General features: G+C 34.3%; 1 protein-coding gene across 6 annotated transcripts in view; it reads right to left on the bottom strand.

Moving 5' to 3' along the window:
• U2SURP (U2 snRNP associated SURP domain containing) overlaps nt 1-19,710 on the bottom strand; it is a 52,679-nt gene that overhangs the window by 14,520 nt on the left and 18,449 nt on the right. For 3 of the 6 annotated variants that reach the window (XM_083364695.1, XM_083364692.1, XM_083364691.1), the window contains 16 exons: nt 16,140-16,234; nt 16,028-16,060; nt 15,859-15,941; nt 15,138-15,303; nt 13,490-13,701; nt 11,772-11,815; nt 7,583-7,687; nt 7,353-7,419; nt 7,025-7,188; nt 6,521-6,683; nt 6,040-6,119; nt 5,470-5,557; nt 4,307-4,429; nt 2,946-3,102; nt 1,692-1,787; nt 1,414-1,480 (listed from right to left, as the gene is read on the bottom strand). In XM_083364695.1, the coding sequence (XP_083220821.1) occupies nt 1,414-1,480; nt 1,692-1,787; nt 2,946-3,102; nt 4,307-4,429; nt 5,470-5,557; nt 6,040-6,119; nt 6,521-6,683; nt 7,025-7,188; nt 7,353-7,419; nt 7,583-7,687; nt 11,772-11,815; nt 13,490-13,701; nt 15,138-15,303; nt 15,859-15,941; nt 16,028-16,060; nt 16,140-16,234 (1,743 nt within the window). Of the gene's footprint in view, nt 1-1,413; nt 1,481-1,691; nt 1,788-2,945; nt 3,103-4,306; nt 4,430-5,469; nt 5,558-6,039; nt 6,120-6,520; nt 6,684-7,024; nt 7,189-7,352; nt 7,420-7,582; nt 7,688-11,771; nt 11,816-13,489; nt 13,702-15,137; nt 15,304-15,858; nt 15,942-16,027; nt 16,061-16,139; nt 16,235-19,710 lie in introns of those variants that run through there. The other 3 variants (XM_083364693.1, XM_083364694.1, XM_083364696.1) reach the window with 3 other exon arrangements.

A 19,710-nucleotide genomic window follows, 5' to 3' on the forward strand; every position in this document is an offset into this window, starting at 1 on the left:
TGTAATGGCATACTATCAAAGTTCTGCCCAGGACACCTAGAATAATTCAATCAGAACATATTGATGTCAGCTATATAAAATACAAGAGATGAACTGAAAATGTTGTACAGTGGCAGAAACCTGGACTAAGATTGGGGAACTAAAGATTGAAATCCCGACTTGAGTATCTCTAATATCTCTTAGCCTAATCTCACTAGAGTGATGTGATAGTGGTGGGAATGGATAGAAATACACACACCACATACAGTCACTTGGGGGGGGGGGTTGGAAAATTTGAGAAGCAGAGACTAGAGGCAATGCATCGCGAGAAGCATTTTATACAGCCTAAAATTATTCAGATAATTGAGAAGGGATTCTGGGTTGTAGACTTCAAAATAATTCCATATGTATAATTCATGCCATATACAAAAAGAGGGATATTAAAGATAATGAAAAAGATAAGGCATGTTTAGATCTGACTTTGTTTCTTAGAAATGGAGTCCCTCTTCTATCAAAGATTTGTATTATAATAAGCGCAATTTAATAAAAAGCATCATATTCTAAAGTTACTGTTATACATGTGTGACATTTTTAATAATTCAAGGCTCTATTTTAACTTTAACCTGAATGTGTTGTCAATTTATCACCCTATTAGGCAACGTTTTAGGAGCTATTTGTGAACTTTGACATAGTGGACTGTAGTGATATGAAGTCCTGTCTATATTTCCAAAAATCCGAGAGTATTCACTATACTTCTGATAATGAAAGACGTTAAAAACTTATTCTTATTGACTTTTCATATTCCAGGCCAGCTCAGAGAGGCATGTCATGAGCTTGGTGAATGAAAATACATGCATAATGCCAAAACCTAACACAATTGCGAATAAGCCAGGCAATGAAATATATCCAGAATGCATACTCTACAGAGCCAATGCTTCTACTTTTTCCAGACACATTCTACCCAAATGCACAGTGAAAAGATCACTTCATCTTAGAAGATGAAACCTGCTTCAAGGACAACAGGATGCATGCACTACTTATATTTATTACCGTACTCTATTATTGCCCTTTCAGAATGGCCATTTTGGCACACAATTCATTCAAACCAATACTTAATTAATGCAATCAGAATTTCTTTTGGGGGAAAATGTATTTGTTTGCATGAATTCTTTGAAGTGTATCTGAATTGAAAGTTTTATTAATTTTGCTTCAATTTGGAGATGTGAAAGTTGCAATAGATATTGCATAAGTTATTCTTTGTTTCCTCCTTCCTCCCTGAATATTTTTATATTGAAAGAAATATGTGGATTCTACTATCCCCTATACAGACTCCAGAGGTAACCAAGAAACTCTATTGTTTTATGAAAATCACAAAACATTTTTATTCCATTTAGTATGCTTAAGATAGAGTAACTAGGGAAAAAATGGTCTTACTTCTGATTTTCTTCTTCCTCTGATTCCTCATGCTGGTCAAACAGCTCCCATTTAGATGTTGTTACCGCTAGGATGACAATTAATTATTGTATAAAAATGTCAATATATATAAGAGAAATTTGTAGATATTCTAAATTCTTGTAACTTCCTAAACGTTTAATGGCACTACTCAGAGTATGAGTGGTATTTGTGTACTATTTTATTAATATTAAGCATGAAAATATTTAATAATGCCAGCAAACAAAAAAAAAACCAACAGGGCTTAAATAGGAACTAACCTTGAGCTTCAAGGGCAGACTCATCAACTGCTTCCCATTTTGAAGGAGCAACTTTAAATATTGGCTCATTCTTTTTAGATTCTTCAGATGCATCCACTATTGAATATAAGTATTATGCAAAACATGATGTAATACAACCCTAAATATGCTCTATTTTAGAACACTTCAATAAGAAAATCCAACTTTAAAAAAGTTTAATGTTCCCCAGATTACCCTGAAAGGCAGAAGAAATCTTATGCATAGTGAAAAGTATGCCCCAATATTTTCAACAGAATTGACCCCCTGATAAGTTGCACTAAATGCTCTACAAGCAGACTTCCACTCCCTCAAAAGAAACTCTCTTAGTTTGCCTTCTCCCTGTAATTTAGAACGCTGCCAAAAACAGTTCTAGAGGAACTCTCAATCATCCAGAGGAAAAAAGAAAGGAATTCAGACAGGTGAAGTAATCTAATAGAACGGTCTCAAACCTTTTTGGCTTTGTGGACTGCTGGGGGGGGGGGTAAGGGAATGGTTCAGCATGAGCAGAGGTGTGCATGTGTATGCATGCACCTCCATTTGCACAAGTGGCGGGCATAGGCACCACAGCTCACACAAATGGAGCTTCGCCATGTGCGCTTGCCCTGACTTGTATGTGAAGCTGCATGCACGGACTTGCCCACTGTTTCTGCAGCCCTGTTCTGAACGGGCGAGAGCCTGGAACTGAGCTGTAGCCTGGGGGGTTGGGAACCCTGATGTAATATAAGAATGCCATTTTCTGCCCGAATAAACTTCATCTCACCATGTATATTCAAAATTCTGAAAATTCTGGTAGAATTCACAAAAGTAACTTCATATAAAAAATATGTCAGCTAAAAAGTCCATTAGCTCTCTTTGCGCAAATAAATATTATAATACCTAGAAAGGCCTGTGTATCCAATTTTAACGTCCAAACCCACCCTGGATTTAAATCCAGGTATTTGCAAGAATTGAAATAAATCTAGGCAGATTTTATATATATATATATAATTTTAGAGCAGATAGGTTTTCATATGCTTTCAAATTAATTCTGCATGAAATATCTTTCTTCAGAGTAACTACTAGATTATTTACTATATTGATTTGCTATTCCTTAAAATATAGCCCACAATTATCTGCATTAAAATTGAATCAAATAAATATTGTAATTAAAAATATTATCTTTTTCATTTGCATATAACATAATTTTATAATAAGATGTATGCTTCTAACTACATGCTAAATTAAAACATTGCTTACGAGGTACTCCATCAAGATCATCATCAATTGATTTAATAGGGATTCCATCAAGATCATCGATTGGAGCGACATCAATAGGAATTCCATCCACATCTTCTAGTGGAGCACCATCAAGTTCTTCTTCAATGGGAGCTCCATCAAGATCATCAGGTACTTCCTGAGAATAAAACAAACACTGAGATAAATATAATCCTAGTATTTTCTCAAGTCCTTACTTCTTCATTTCATCACATAGAATTTTTCAGCTTGTGACTTCAATTCAAATGCCTTACATAGGTCTGTTAATTTGGGCCAGTTCATATGTAAAACAATTTCTCACACACCAAACAGAAGAAAAAACAAATTTCTGTGCCTACCCTTCAAAATGTCTGCTCTATATACCCCAAATCACATAACCTTTCAAGCTCAAGAAAGAAATAAGTGAATCTTAGAAATAGATACACATGAATATATGCATTACAGTGATGCTATGCGTGCAGTGGCAAGTGAGTACAACCCAATACAGAATAATCTAATCACCACTGTGCAAAGCTAGTTCATATTCAAGCAGTTTTAAATTCCCATAAATTATTCTCTGATTACAATTTTTCTTAAAGACACACGTTTAAATAGCAGATACTTTAAGTATCTATTTATATCAGAAAAACATATTAGACCATCTCCTATATTTCACATTTTACACATGAATTTACAACAATATAAACAGCAACTAATATATTCATGGTAAAAGTAATACAATCATTTTAAGCGTAACATGGTATTTTGTATCTTCCACTTTAATTACAAAATGAAACAACTTTTAATTCAATTTTCAAACTGTTCCTCTTTGTACCCATAAGAAACTTTACAGCAGGACTAGAAGACAAAAAAACCTCGGCTCTAACAACTCTTGAAGCAAGTTCTATATATTTAGGACAATGCTAACATAAATGCCTACATAACGCTGTCTCTTAAAGATCCTATTGTTCCAACTGCACCCATAATATGGAAGAGGTGAGAGGCTGATTTCAAACATTCAGATATTTTAGAATTCTCTCTCCCTCTCACATCCAAACACACACCTGAAAACTGATAAAGAGGCAATGCACGTGCTTCAGGTTCCAAGCAATTTCCAATACGTAACAGGTAAATGAGCTAGTTCAAAGGCAAAGGTATGGACAATGTTAACATTCATAAACAGAAAAATATGTGTTTATGCAACCTCAAATCAACGGGGAGTTTCAACTGGGAACCGATAGAAGCCTTCATATTCTAGAGTCCTAGTACAAACCTCTGCCAAAACCTCTTCCTTACCTTTACCTTTAAGGTTCTCGTTTGCTTCCAGATCAATAGTATCAATAAGGATCTTATCTCATACTTACCTCTGTTTCTTTTTCTTCAATAATATTTACAAGCCCCAAGAAAATATTCTGTAGTTTGATCAAAAATGGTTCTGGATAAATCGCCCAGTCTTCCCATGCTCTGAAGCATGTCATTACCCGTTGCTAAAAGTAGTAAACAATGCTAGTCATTTGTATTGAGAAGTACTTTAACAATATATACAAGGCTATACATCTATTTAGCATGTGCCTTTACAGCATAGTCACTCCTGCTTTGATGGATTTGCTAATTTTGACTGGGAAACAATGATAAACCATGGGATGCTGATTGTACTATTTGTACTTTTAATGTCTTTTTCAACAGAGAACATTTTTTAAAAAAATAAGATGGTTAAATACAGCTTGGTCTAGAGAATACCTGACATCTTTCCTCTAACCTAATATGAAAGCATCAATTCAGACCACTAAAGTACGGTAATTTTGTGTTTATAAATTGTTTATTTAATAATCAGTTTGAGGTCAAAGCAAAGCTAATTTAGCAATAGCATTTAGATTTACATATCGCTTCATAATGTTTTGCTTTGTAGTTTGCTTTGTGATTTACAAATTCAGCATATTGCCCCTAATCTGGATCCTTATTTTACCGACCTTGTAAGGATGGAAAGCTGAATCAAACCCTGCTGGTCAAGACCAAACTTCTTCAGTGGGCAGAGTTAGTCTGCAATACTACATTCTAACTTTGCCATCACAGCTACCAATACTTGGTATAAAATAGATCCTCAGAATTAGAGCTAAGTAGAATTCTTGCTGAATAGCCATTTTTCTGGAGAAAGCCACTGCCTTTTGAAACCTATTAAAAATCTGATTCTTTACCTAACCTTATAATTATTTCTTTAGCAGGTTATAATCTAATTCTCTAATGAGGATTCACATTTGTGGCAGCTTCCTTACAAATTTCTCTCCCAAGAGAGTTTGCCGTGGTATCTACAATATTAATGTTTTGGTTCCTGGGAAAGATAATTTTCCCTTAATATTTTAAATGATGATACACAAATGCCTATGTTTATTTTGCCATTTATATTATGTATTTGTTATTTTATTGTATGAGTAGGCCAATATATTTTATGTCCTCCTTGAAAATTTGTTAACTATGTAAATTCTGAGGTATTCTGCTCATGTCACGTCAACAATAACCATGCACATACCTTAAAGTTTTCAGACTGTAAATGGCCTTGTATTGTTCGGTAGGTAGCATTCAGATCAGAAAATATCTGACATAGTTTTGTCTCAAAACTGAAAAGACAGTTTTCATACGTTAGACATATACAGTATAAAGAATTGCACTGTGAAAGTCAGCCAACTTAATGAAGAATTATATAAATATTTCCCCAAGTTTCCACGCAAAGAAACTCTGAACACCTAGTTGGAAAATGGTGTCAAGTTAATTCTAGAATATAGTTGTTTTATAGTTATATTTCAATCCACCATTAAAAATATATTGTACATGCACATATACATGTAGAAAATACAATAGTAAAATAATACTCTTTAGCTATCTCTAACTGCAAGTTACAGCAGAAAATTTAAACTGACCAGAGGAGAAAAGGACACAAATGCTGCTTTGGTCAAAATGCAATGCACACTTTTTTTGAAAATGTGGTGATTCCTGCAGATTATGTTAAGTGTCAATATAGAGCAAGCAGATAGTATATGCAAATTTTATAGATCACAAGCAGTATTTTTTTTTTCAAAAGAGTTTAAAACTTCATACTTACAATTTTCTGTAATACGAAGCATTGGCAACTTTTGCAGAAGAGTTGTACAACACATCAGAAACCAAATATAATCTTGCAATCTATAAAAATACAGAATTAAGTTAGCTACTGCTAATTTTATTTGTATTAAGAGAAATATTTTACCCCATTAACAGGAATATAAAACAATACAATAGATATCTTAGAAAAAATCTTTTTCTAAAAAAATGTAATACAGTACCAAGTGCTATTCAAATATATCAAACTATCATATTTTTTTCTACATTGGAAAAATGTTAAAACTTTAAAATGATTAGTAATTTTTTCCTGAAAAGGAAACAGGCTAAAATTTTTATTAGGATAATATGGTTATGGCCATTAACAGATTTTAACTTTGATCAAGTAAATATTTAGTAAAACATGTTAATTGTCCTTTCATGGTTATAAATAAATACCAATTCAATGTCAGTCAGAATCAAAATCACGTAGAGATCGAACATACCTTTTTAGGGAGTGGCGTTTTCAAGATGGACAATGACTCTGCAATACAGTCCACTATTTCTTCAGCAGCCTCAGCATTATTAAGACAGAAAACCATTGCATCTCCAATATCATTCTTACGCGGTGTTAACCCACGCAGGATTTCCTCTAATTTGTCCCTCTGTCTAAAATTTCAGTTTCAAATTTTTAGAACACTTAGCAACATGGTTTCCTTTATATTTATAAACGAGTTGTGTATATTGTTTCAGAATCAAAATAACTAAAAACAATCTGGTATTAGATTAATTTTACTGAAACTAAGAACATATTTTTTCATCTTTAGTCAGCAAGGGATAAAAAAAAGTTAATAGATTATGAAATGCTGTTCCAAAAAGAAAACATAAAATTGGATCGTCTTACAACTGAATTTGAATATTAGGTATTACTAAATATGGGGGAATACTGTAGATGGTCTGTTTTAGTCTAGAGAAAAACTGGGTACATTAGGCTCTTTAAAGATGCTTACTCTTCCTTAAGTGCACCCTTCTTGCTTGGCTCCTCCACAAATGCTTCAGGTTCCTGTTCTTCAGACATTCCATGGAGATATGGATTTAAAGGGGGTGGCCTCCAAAAGGAACCATTTTTAAACATGCGAAAGTCTTCAGTCCTCCATTTGGTTGGAGCATCACCCTAACAAATAAGAACAAAAATTTAAAATAAGGTAAAACAAGTGCTGGACCTGCAAAAAAGTATTTCCGATTTTGTAAGATCCCTCTCTTCTTTTGAAGCCCCCAGTGGTCCAGCTAGCAAAGTTAACATAATAATACTAAAATAGTTGTAAAAACATTTCCTACCTGTAGAATTGAATAAAGCTTCCATCTGTAGTACACATGAGCTGGAGTCTGATTCTCAAATAAAAATCTAAACAAAAAGCAGAGTAGAATCAAAATAAATAACTACAAACAAAGTAAGGCAAAAAGTACTGCAGTTTCAAAATCAAAACAAAAGTTTTCTGCATAACAAATTCAATTCAACAATTATATAATATATAATACCAAACAGAACTAATGAAAACATTAAATACCTGAACATTGGATTATTGATTTCTCTATTCATGATCATGGCTTCAAACATGGGTCCTTCACGTACCACAAATTCTATCATTCGGTGTATTAATGCAAGCAAGTTCCTGCAACAACAACACAGTTAAAGAAAAATTGATTCATACCTAACATTATGCAAGCTATGCACCACCTAAGGCATTTATAAATGAAAAAAGATTATTTTTGCTGTACAGTTAAGAACATTGCTCCAAATTCTTAAATTATACAATTCTAACCTTACATAATCAAAAATAAATTTGGACAATGGGCCTTCAATATTAACATTATAAAGAAATCCTACAGCTCCTAGATTATATGTTCAGTACAAGATCTCACTAGTTCATTTTTACCTGAGACAACAAATGTATTATTTTGTATGCTGCTTAGAGCCTCTGGAGTGAAGTAATTCATAATTCTTACAAATAAATATGAATACAACTAATGGCATGCAATAAAAGATAGCATATTAACGGTTTCTTTATAGAAATCAATATGATCAAAATTGTATTCATTACATTTGATAAGACTGTGCTTGAGTCTAGTAAAAAATTAAAAATGAAAATATTAGTTAAAAATCCTGTTGTTCGATTATTATGAATGTGAGCAACAAAAATACAGAGTGGGGTGGGCTGCGAATAGCCAAAGAATTCTGGTTTCTGCAATATTTTGACAACTATATTGACAGCTTCTTGAATTGCCTGGAATTCCCTATAAGACTGTGAAATAAATGTATTTTTTAACAAATACAATATTAGGGAGTACCGGTAAGTTTTCTCCAGAAACATTAAGAGTTGATGAAGAGAAAGCTGTCATTAGTATAAAACTAACTCACAAAACTCCAAACACACTATATACTTATTATTCTTCATTGAGTACAACTTAAGAAATTCAAAGTGTTCATTATTGAGCATTTCACACTGAACTCATGTATCTGAAGCATAGAAAAAATTAAAAACTACAATACAATTTAGAAATTATAATTTGGGGATTTCTCATATTTTCAGCAAATTGCTTGAATCCAAAGATAAGTTAACATTAAGAAGCTCGCAGAAGGAAAAGATTTTCATGGCCACCACACTTCCAAAACTAGCTCTGGAAGGTCAAGGAGCTTTCTTCAACCAAAGGTGGTAAGGTGGAAAAAAGTGGAAAATGTGTAAGTGGAAAATCAGCTAAAAATCAGCTTGACCAATTTCTCTTTCCACTAGAAACTGTTGCCCACATACATACATACTTCTCCTTTAAGAGAGGCATAAATGAGAAAGGTACTTTTCTTCTGTGAACTTCTTTAAGTTAATTTAGGAAGCGCTCCCATTAACCCCAATTTGGAGAACTGCAAGTACGAGATCCACATATAGTTAACTACTTAGTTTTATTTTAGCAATTTTTCTAAAAAGTAGTATCGTAGGCTACTTAAGCAGACCATAGCTTATGTTTTTCAGAGTTAAAAATAAGTTCCTGATCACATAAAGGAAAGGTGCTGAATAAAAGTACTAAAAATCTATGCCACATATGTCCTCTTATATGCACATAAAAAAGAGCTCATTTTATTAGGGCGCTTAATTGTATACCAAACTAAGTTTCATAGCATATAAGAGGTACCAGAAAAATAAAAGCTCCTCATTCCCTTTTACCCTCCCCAATTTCATTCTTGTGTTACATGCACCAAACTGAAAGAATTGATTCTCTGGCACATAACTACTAAATGAACTATAAACTCCAAATTTATAAGCTTAGGGTTTCAGGAACTTTACGTGTGCATAAAATTTGACATCAAGGACCAGAGAAAATGCATATTTGTTTTTAGCATATAATACAAATACTGAATGGAAAAAAAACCTGTTTAAATAATTACTGACTAACCTTATACAATTAAAAGTTAACACTAATTACTAAAAGTAGCCTTTAATGTGTTACCTTCTACTTATTTTGTAATTTCCTATCATCCTTCAAAGTAATGCTCATAATATCCAAATAATTATCATTTTAGTCACTGCAGAAATCTAAGAGGAATTATGGCAATTGTATTTTAAAATGGTTCTGCAAACTTAATTTCAGGTTCTGAATTTAAGATTATAGTTCTTTGTACTTCAAGGACTACTTATCTTACATATGAAATCACCTAAAGCTCTCCCTTCCTCCCAATGAGGCATGAGAGGTAGTATAAATAAAAAAGATGTTTTAGTGGTAATATTATTTTTGAAGAATGCCTTCTCCATCAAAAGAAGTGCAGAATTATTTTAGTTTGATCTTAACTCTCAAAATGTGTTGTTTTATTTCTTTTTAATTCTGATTATCTTAACTGAAGCTGTTTTATTCCTGCATTTTATCTTAATGTATTTTTACTTTTTTTTCCATTTCTTATTTTTACACCAGGACATCTTGACAGAATGCAGCCTATAAATAATGCAAAGAAGCACAATGAAAATAAGCAGCATGAACAAATTCATGAATTCCAAAGAGAAAATTCCCTCCTCTTCTTTTAAGCCCACTAAATTTACAATCCTAAATAATGACACCAGAGAACTCAAGTGGGTTTATCCCTCTCTTCACTACTTCCAAAACATACTGTCAGTTTGTTGGAACATCAAAACCATTTTAATTCAACAGTAGAGTGAAATGTTAATTTAACAGACTGAATGGAGGGAATCAGTTGTTATTTACAATTGTCTGTTAATTAGAATGTACATCATTTACATGTCATTACTGAAATCATTTTATTTCATTGGTGTAACGTGAGTATTACACAAATGACATAAAATGACTTAATACAATGGGAATTCTCATCAACTGCAACAGAGGTTTCTAAATAGGAGTTTCACCAATATATTTATTTATATGCAGAGAAATATTTTCTATCGTTGGACTCTTAAAATGCTGCAGTGAGCAAAACTAGAACATTCCTTTTTTTGAAAAAGGTTATGTTTTCAATCCTAAACAACAAGAAAAATAAGGAAACATTTGCAAACACATTCTCCTGGCTCTCGTAAGTCATTTCACATAACTGCTTCAGCACTGAAAATTGTTCTCTTTTTAAAAAAGCATCATGTAAAAGATGCTTGCATTTCTGTCTTCAGAATGTATAGCCTGGTTACATTATGAATTTTATGATAAAAAATAACATAAAACAAAAAGATAATAGTTTTTAAAACATTAATTTGGCCAACAAAAAGTAGTCTTTCAGTTATAATCAAACCACATTAATTGGAGCTGATCGTACCAATGTCTGGTCAAAAACTGTATACTTTCCCAATCCATCCCATGATGTTTTCCTGGTCCCCCGCTGCCGCAGACAGTTCAGCTGGTGTTGTTCACCAAGGCCAATGTCAAAGAGAATTTGGAAATCTTTGGTGCTCATTTATTTTAAACAAGTGTTGTGTTGCTATGTTTCAGAAGAGCTTTATGTTTGACTGAGCAAGGATTTGCCTAACATATGCTATACTCCTTTAGCCCTGAATTACAGTAGACCAAATTATATCCCTATTATGAAAATTATACCTGCCGTACTTAGATACGCCTCATACTTTCTCCACTTAATTTAGTGAAAGATAAGATAATTATGAATTACTATGCTAAACCTTTCAGAAGATTACAGAAAAGACCTGTCATCCAAACCTCAATTATACAAGTCAACTAATGATCCAACATCAAAATCCTCCATGATAACCCTTTACAAAGATATTATTGTAATTCTGGATATAATTAAATCAATATCTCCATGCTGATGCAATAAATGTACACTTTTGATCATTAAACTAATAGGCAAGATAAAATCACTGATTTTTACTGATATACAACAGTCTACCTTTTCACAACATAATAACTTTAGATCTGCTTTATAGTAACCACCCACAGTAATCTGGTCCTGTATGCTATCTAGACACAGTGAAAGGTACAATCTAAAACATTTTTAAGGCATAAAGTTGAGAAAAACTGGGGTTTCTTTGTAGCCATCCACTAAAATAATTCCAACTTCATTCCATTTAATCCTACAACTGAACTAAAATACTAGTAAGACAGTTTAACATAGATGGTAAGCCTTAACATTCTCACACCTACAAAGCAACCATTGCTCAGTCAAGACTAAACTTTTCCTCAACATCACAATTTATATAAAATCCAAATGGGATAGTCGCTATATTTAGATCAGTAATAATAAAGAAAAACATGTACCTTTCTGTTGGGATAACCACTTTGACTATGGCTTGCGACAGAGTCTGTATATGAAGTCACATCAGATAATAAACATAGAATATGTGAGTATTGTTAACAAGTAACAAGCAAAAAATACATATGCATTGAAAATACTACACATCTATCACATGTTTTGCAGACAATCACTGCTGCAAAGTTATAGACTATGCAATTACATAGCAAATTATTGTGTGTGGTGAACAAAATGTTCACAAATTGCAAAAGACATTCCAAACAGAATGTAGATCAATGCACTGAATAGATACTATACTGATAACAGCCCATAGGATTAGGCACAAATGTCCATGTGTAGAGTAGGGCTTTTACTTTTCTCAATAGCAGTTTCCCTTTTACTGCATCAATTGCTATTTTCAACATCTTCAGGTTGCAAAACAAGTTACTCATGCAGCATAGAAAAGCTATTTAAAAAAAAATAAAAGCCTCAATGTACATAGACAAACCCACCACATGCATATGAAGGGGCTTGCCAGATGAAGACATATTCAGAAAATGGAATCATATTTTCTATTTACTAAATTAGTCCTATGCAAGCTAACATTTTTGGTGTTTCCACCATGTTTATGTGATCAGGGTATGGTATTAAATACTAATTTTCCATCCCTCCTTTCTGGAGACTGACTTCTCCCAACTTTTATTATTGGTTTTTATGGCTGTTTAAATCTTTTAAAAGCAGTGATTTGGAATATGTGGGAGCCCATACAAATCACAACTTTCTGAATCATCAAAGAAGTGCATGCACAGTCAGAAAACAGCTGGGAACTGCTTACAGAATAGTTGCATAAGACTGGAAAAATGCATGACTCTGATGATTTGGAAAGAGGGCTTCATATAGCTCCCATGTATTCCAAAGGAACTTTTTCAAATTATCTGTTTTTAATCACAGTTAAGCATCACACTGAGAGTGGCGATAGTTTAGGCTAACCAAGGCTGTGGCTTACCAGATTTCGAATCCTGCTAGGAAGCCAGGATTTAGAGAATGTGATGGAGAAACAGCCCGAGAGGTTTTCACCACAATTATTGACACTGCCCAAGTAACGCTTAACTATGTTAAAGCCAGCACTAAAATTTTGCAGTCCAAAACCAAAAACTTGCCTGAGAAAGGCAACAAGATTTTTAAAAAGTAAGCAATCCTATAGCTTCTTTGAACCAGGAGTTGTTATATTTGTACTGGCCATTAGTTCTCAACCCTGTCAAACCTAAGAAACTTCATGAAAGTATTAAAACAATGTGATATCACTTGTGTTTAAAAGTTACTTACCATTTGTTTTTAAAAAATCCGCTAACTATCCTAAGAGTTATTATCAACTACCGATTTAATTTCTGAAATAGCTTTTTACTTAGAAACATGTGAAGTCATCCTAATTAATCAATCTGCCTGAATTTAAATGTAGCCTTTAAAAAAATAATTTAGAGACTGCAAATCTGGCAGCTAACAAAAGGGGGACAGAGGAGAAAAAAACCAGGGAGTGTGGAAGGGGAAAACACATGGTGGCCAGATTTAAAAGTGCAATTAAAAACAAAGCCCAATTATGTAGCCCAAACATGACAAGGGAATGAGGCTCCTTAAACTAAGGCAGGGAACAATTAAGTAAAACTAATAATTGAATTGTGCAATTCTATCACAGAGTTTCAAATACTATCATACAGAAGTTGTATGGCCCTGAGTAACTTTTTACCTTCTCAAAATCTTCTTTGTTTTTAGGTGGTGGCAACATTGGAGCATTAGGATTCTTCAGTCTCTCTCTGGGCTGAGCATTAAATGGCAGACCCGAAGGTGGTGGTGGAAGGGTATGTTCCATCATTGAAGGAGGAATATATATAGGATGAGGAGGAATAGGAACAGCTTTGCCCCAGCCTAATTTCATTTCAAAAGACATGATCATCTTGCCTGGGGAATGCAAGAATTGTACTGATTTAGAAACTGCATTATCAGTGTTTCAATGAAAACAGGTCCTCACATAGATCACTGTTGTCTACCATACATATCATGCAACAGAAATGAACTCTGTATTGGAGTTAGTTTTTAAATATGTCTGACTAGGAATCCTGTACAGATAGTTCTCAAGTTACGACCAAAATTGAGCCTAAAACATATGTTGTTAAGTGAAACATTTGCCCCGTTTTACAAATTTTCTTGCCAGTTATTAAATGAATCATTCCGTTTGTTATGTTAATAATGTGGTTAAGTAAATCTGGATTCCCCATTAACTTTGCTCGTCAGAAGGTCGCAAAAGTTGATCACGATCTTAGGATACTGAAACCATCATAAATATGAATCTGATCCCAAGCATCTGAATTTGGATCATGTGACCACGGAAAATGCTGCAATGGTCCTAAGTATGAAAAATGGTTGTAAGTCACTTTTTTCAGTGCCATTGTAACTTTCAACGGTCACTAAATGAACTGTTGTAAGTCAAGGACTACTTGTAGTAATTAAACACTGCAACGTCCAAAGATCAGTTTTCACATCAAGGTATTTCATATAATGTAAAAATGGACATAATAGGACTTTGTTGACATGCACACAGTTACATAACTGCAATAACTGGATTCAAATCATCCAAATACTATTAAGAGCTAAACCTGGAGTACACATTTTCTTGTTTTCAAATAAGTAGAAATAAGAATACGAAACTAAATATAAAATAAATTCCTCTGAGGAAAAAAGCTCAGTTATATGAACTTAGCAGGCAATCTGATAAATTAATTCATCTGCACCTACTAATTTCTTAACTTCAAAAATCTTAAATCTGAGGGAACACCTGCTGCCAGCATCAAGCTCCCTTTGTCCAGTGCGCTCCCACAGGGAGGGTCTTCTCAGGGTACCGCCGGTAAGAGATTGCCGGCGGACAACACCCAGGGATAGGGCCTTCTCAGTGGGTGCTCCTGCCCTTTGGAACCAGCTGCGAGTGGAGCTGAGGACTGCCCCCAACCTCCGTTCATTCCGCCGGGACCTGAAGACCTGGCTCTTCGAGCTCTCTGGCCCAGGCTGAGAATTTTAATTTTAATTTTAATTTTAACTGGGTTTTTATTTGTTCAGGGATGGATATAATTTTTTTAACTGTTTTTAACTTTTGTATTTTTTGTTTTAATCACCCTGTAAACCGCCCTGAGTCCTTCGGGAAAGGGCGGTATATAAATATAATAAAATAAATAAACAAAATAAAAGATAATGAAAATCTTTAGTTAAGATTTTCATAACAAAGCAGAGACAACTAAGTAAGTAAATCTTTCCCATGCAATGATTTTCATTGGAACACCTTGCTTGGTTCAATGTTCCTCCTGATATCTTATATAGGGAAGTTAATTTCAATCCTTTAGTACCATTTAAATTCTTTAGGGCACGTTCAGCATCTCTCCTATTCATGAAGGCAACAAATCCACAATTCCTTTCTCTTGCTCTTTCTTCATCAGTCCTTGGCCACATAATTTTCACACTTGCCAAAGGTCCAAAACGTCCAAATTCTTGGCACAACATCTCTTCATTCATCTAGAGACAGAAAAGAGAATGAAGTATGTCTCAAAAGAAAGTGCTTATCCTATATTCTGTGGGTACAACAAGAAAAGATTGGAAGATTTTTAATAGAATGGTATGATAAAAAAACATCACAACATCCAGATACTCTAATGATTTGTTCACACGGCAATAAAACATGGTTCATAATCCCATAGTTTATGTAACTCCTGACAATTAGGTGAGAAGATTTTCGGGCATACGCTTTTTGCAATAAATCAGTTCATTTGGACCTTCTTGTGTGAGTGAACCTGATCTTTTGTGCCTGACACCCAGACACATTTAAAATTTTGAGAGCATGGTTTAATTAAGTACCCTCATAATATTATGAGAAATTCTGGACAAAAATCTTTATTCAACCACTAATTCAAGTGGTGATTTTTATATAAATCATTATCAACATTCCCTTCCTCTCTAAAATATTTATATAAAGGATTATCAGTAAACATGCACAATAATATTTGCATACTTATGTTATGAAAAAGTTACATACGGAGTTCATAGCAATGAATGTTTTTAAGTAAGTATTACCTGGGGATTAATGTTTCCAAGATACAAATTTGTTGTACTTGGATCTCCAACATCATGTGAACCTGGAGCGTAGTCATCCAGTACTAAAACAAAGAAAACAAGTTGTAATTCAATGCATCCATTTTAAATTAACTAAGCACATAATTAAGTTATAAAACTATATTACCACCTGAAGATCTATTTCTTCTTGAAGGTGCATCCACTAAAAGAAAGATAGGATGTCTATTTAGTTTCAAGTTTTTATAGAATTACAATACCATAATACAATAATGATTACTTACTGGAACGGCGTTGGCCATCAGAATCAGACTGAGGTGGCTCAAAACGACTTAATCTACCTTTAGTTTTATGTCTTTCATCACGCTCTTCTTGAATTCTGTAAGAGATATTTTATAAAACTATTAAGCAGCTTCAATTCTAATAGTTATTATCATTAAAAAATAAATCAAATTGTTTTAACTTATTTTACCATTTGAAAACATGTAAGTTTTAACATGAAATATGTTTAAAACAGAAATTATTTACATCAGGGTTCTCCAAAGTGGTCAACAATAATCTCCAAAGGTTAATAGGTCTAACCATTATTGTTGTGGCTGTTCTTGTTATTTACCCAAAAATATGAAATCACAGCTGCCAGCTGGTGATTCATACTCATACTACTCATACTCATCAAGTTGCTCCCAAGAACCTAGGATGTTGTAATGCATCAATATAGTATATATCCAAGCAGTGTAATGGACAGACAGAAATTTTGTCCATACTCAGATTTTCTAAGTGCCACCGAAGATATTTCTGGTACGGCACCCAGTAGTGCCAATAACCACTGCAACCACCATGATCAATTTATCCCAAAATCTTTCAACTTTGATTTCCAGATCTTGATACTTTGTGATCTTCTCCAATTCTTTGTCTTCTATTACCCAGGTATTGCCACACCAATTATGCACACTTTCTTCTTTATTATTACTATTCATGCTGCTATTAGTCAAAATAGTATTTATTAAATTATTTTCATGTAATAAATGTTTGGTGATTGATGAACAATCTGAAACTTCATAAAAGTGCTGATGACCTGAAGAGTTTGAGTATCCAGGTTTAGGCCATGGGTAAAGATCTCTCAAAGAAGCAAAATATTACTACTCACTATAAAAACGTCCTTTCAATCTGAGACACCTACTATGAATTATATCTCCCTTTACTGCTTGGCAGGCTAAATATATTATAACTTAGATGAAAGTACTGCTGTCATATCCAATCTGACAGCTCAGCTTGAGGCAGAAAAAGAGTTTGCACGGTTAGACAGTTGTAAAAATAGAAAATACACTTTTGAGAGTAACCCTAAGATGGTACAAATTGAAAATGTCACCAAGTACCCACTACTGCTAAGCTTGTAAGCCGCCCTGAGTCTTCGGAGAAGGGCGGGATATAAATGTAATAAAAAAATAAAATTAAAATAAAATAAAAATACAGAAGGAACTGTCCCGAGGCAGTAAGACTCATAAATCAAAGTGATACAGACTTCTATCCAGTGGGTGCATGTGGAATTACTTGTTCCAAGGAGCTTAGATGAAAACATAATTAAAAAATGGGGTGGATACTGTGGGCACAGAAAGAAATGATGAGAAGAGATTTCCAAGGTTGGAAAAAGAAAAAATACTATTAAAATCTAAATGGCACTCTCTCTTGTGGAAACCTATGTTTCCTAATTAATAAAACAGTTGTTTATTACCCTTTTCATATATATGAGATTATTAAAAATGTCATTTTGAGAGCAGAAAGGTATAGCTGAGAGTTTTAAAAGATGGCTTTCTAAAGGATAGAAGGAAGCATCAAAATAGAAAAGCCATACCATGATCAGCCTGATATCAGAGAGCTGAAAAAAAATCTATCTAGACAAGTAGTCTGAATAATACAAAACAGCAGACAGAAACCTGACAGACGACCATATAATATTTGAGGCATTTAAAAAAAAACCTCCATGCCTTTGTGCAATCTATTCCTTTTTCCTACTCCAATTAATGAACCTTTCCCAAGAGGTTTTAGAGATCTAGTACACCTTTCTATGCTAGAACTGTATCAGTGGTTCTGTTGGGATTCCGTGCCAGCCTGTGATCTGGCAGCTGAGTCCGGGGAATCAGAGGAGGAGGAGGAGGGGCCTGGGGAGCCATCAGAGTCGGAGGAAGGCTCTGATGAGTTACCAGACTTACAAAGTGAGGAAGAACCTGGCCACTTCACTTGTGGTCAAGCTGAAAGCCAGCTGGGCTGGGAGGCAGAGTCAGATTTGGAGGAAGCACAGCTGGAAGACCTCAGAGACACTTGGAAACATAGACAGGTCACACAAGTAAATCAGAGGGAAGCAATAGGGCGACTCCAGGGAAGAAGGAGAAAGCAGTGAGAAGCCACACCTTGGGGGCTGCGTAACAAAAAAGGAATGTGTTGCTGGAGGCAACTGTTTACAAAGAACTTCTGTGTGATGGTCTCTTTATGTTACCAGTGAGTTATTTCCTGTTGGCTTGTGCTCTGTTCTGTTTGTGGACAACGTCTGTAACTTCAATAAAAGGGTTTATTTATCCAGTCTACTGCTAAATTAGGGGTTGCCTTGTGAAGTAACAAGGACGTAGTAGGCTGGGACAGAACAGGTTCATTCAGTTCATTACACACTGAATTTGAGACAGATTAAGCTGAAATCCAGAAACCTCATATTATTCTTCCCCATTCGTAGATATCATATTGTTAGCTGTTTAACATTAAGAATATTATCAATTCTAAAAAAACTATAATTCCATGTAAATAAAGGATAAGTGGACCAAAAGACAATGACTGCTACTAGATCATTGTACATTCAGCATAGTTTTCAAAAAGGGCCTGTAAGTGCAGTCTACTGAAAACAGTGCAAAGTAAACATCAGTTATTTTAATGAGGAATCCAGGAATTAATAGTGAGATTCCTCCAGAAACCAATACTGAAAAATTAGAAAGTGCTTAGGCTTGTGTCAGGGGCTTGAAAACTCTGATACCTTATTCCCATAAGGAGAATTATATGAATTAGAGGGAGAAGACTGCCAGTCTTCTCTAAATGATTCTTGATTACTTTTCAAGTGATTTAGTTTTCCTGAAATATGATTATTTTATTTTCTGCATAATCAGTGAGAAAAAGTGAAACACACAAAGAGGGACTTTCTAAGAAAAAATATATTTTGGGAAATTCTTCTTGTATCTGGAGAGATTTGGGGAATTAGTAATATGTGAAAACTTCTTTGGAGAACACAGAAAGTACTATCAGAAGAAGAATGCTTTGGATTTCTTATAGGACATAGAAGTACTTTCTTAAAATTTAAAAATTTTAAATTTTAAAATTTGTACTAGTAATAGTCTTTTTGAAGATCTTTGTCTATAAATTTTGAAGGATTGTTGTTGTTGTTAGTTGCGAAGTCGTGTCCGACCCATCGCGACCCTATGGACAATGTTCCTCCAGGCTTTCCTGTCCTCTACCATCTTCTGGAGTCCATTTAAGCTCACGCCTACTGCTTCAGTGACTCCATCCAGCCACCTCATTCTTTGTCGTCCCCTTCTTCTATTGCCCTCAATCTTTCCCAGCATTAGGCTCTTCTCCAGTGAGTCCTTCCTCCTCATTAGGTGGCCAAAGTATTTGAGTTTTAGCTTCAGGATCTGGCCTTCTAAAGAGCAGTCAGGGTTGATCTCCTCTAAGACTGACTGGTTTGATCGCCTTGCAGTCCAAGGGACTCGCAGGAGTCTTCTCCAGCACCAGAGTTCAAAGGCCTCAATTCTTTTGCGCTCAGCCTTTCTTATGGTCCAACTTTCACTGCCATACATTGCAACTGGGAAGACCATA

This window comes from Vipera ursinii (assembly GCF_947247035.1).
Source record: "Vipera ursinii genome assembly, chromosome: 5".
In the NCBI taxonomy this organism is placed as follows: Eukaryota; Metazoa; Chordata; class Lepidosauria; order Squamata; family Viperidae; genus Vipera; species Vipera ursinii.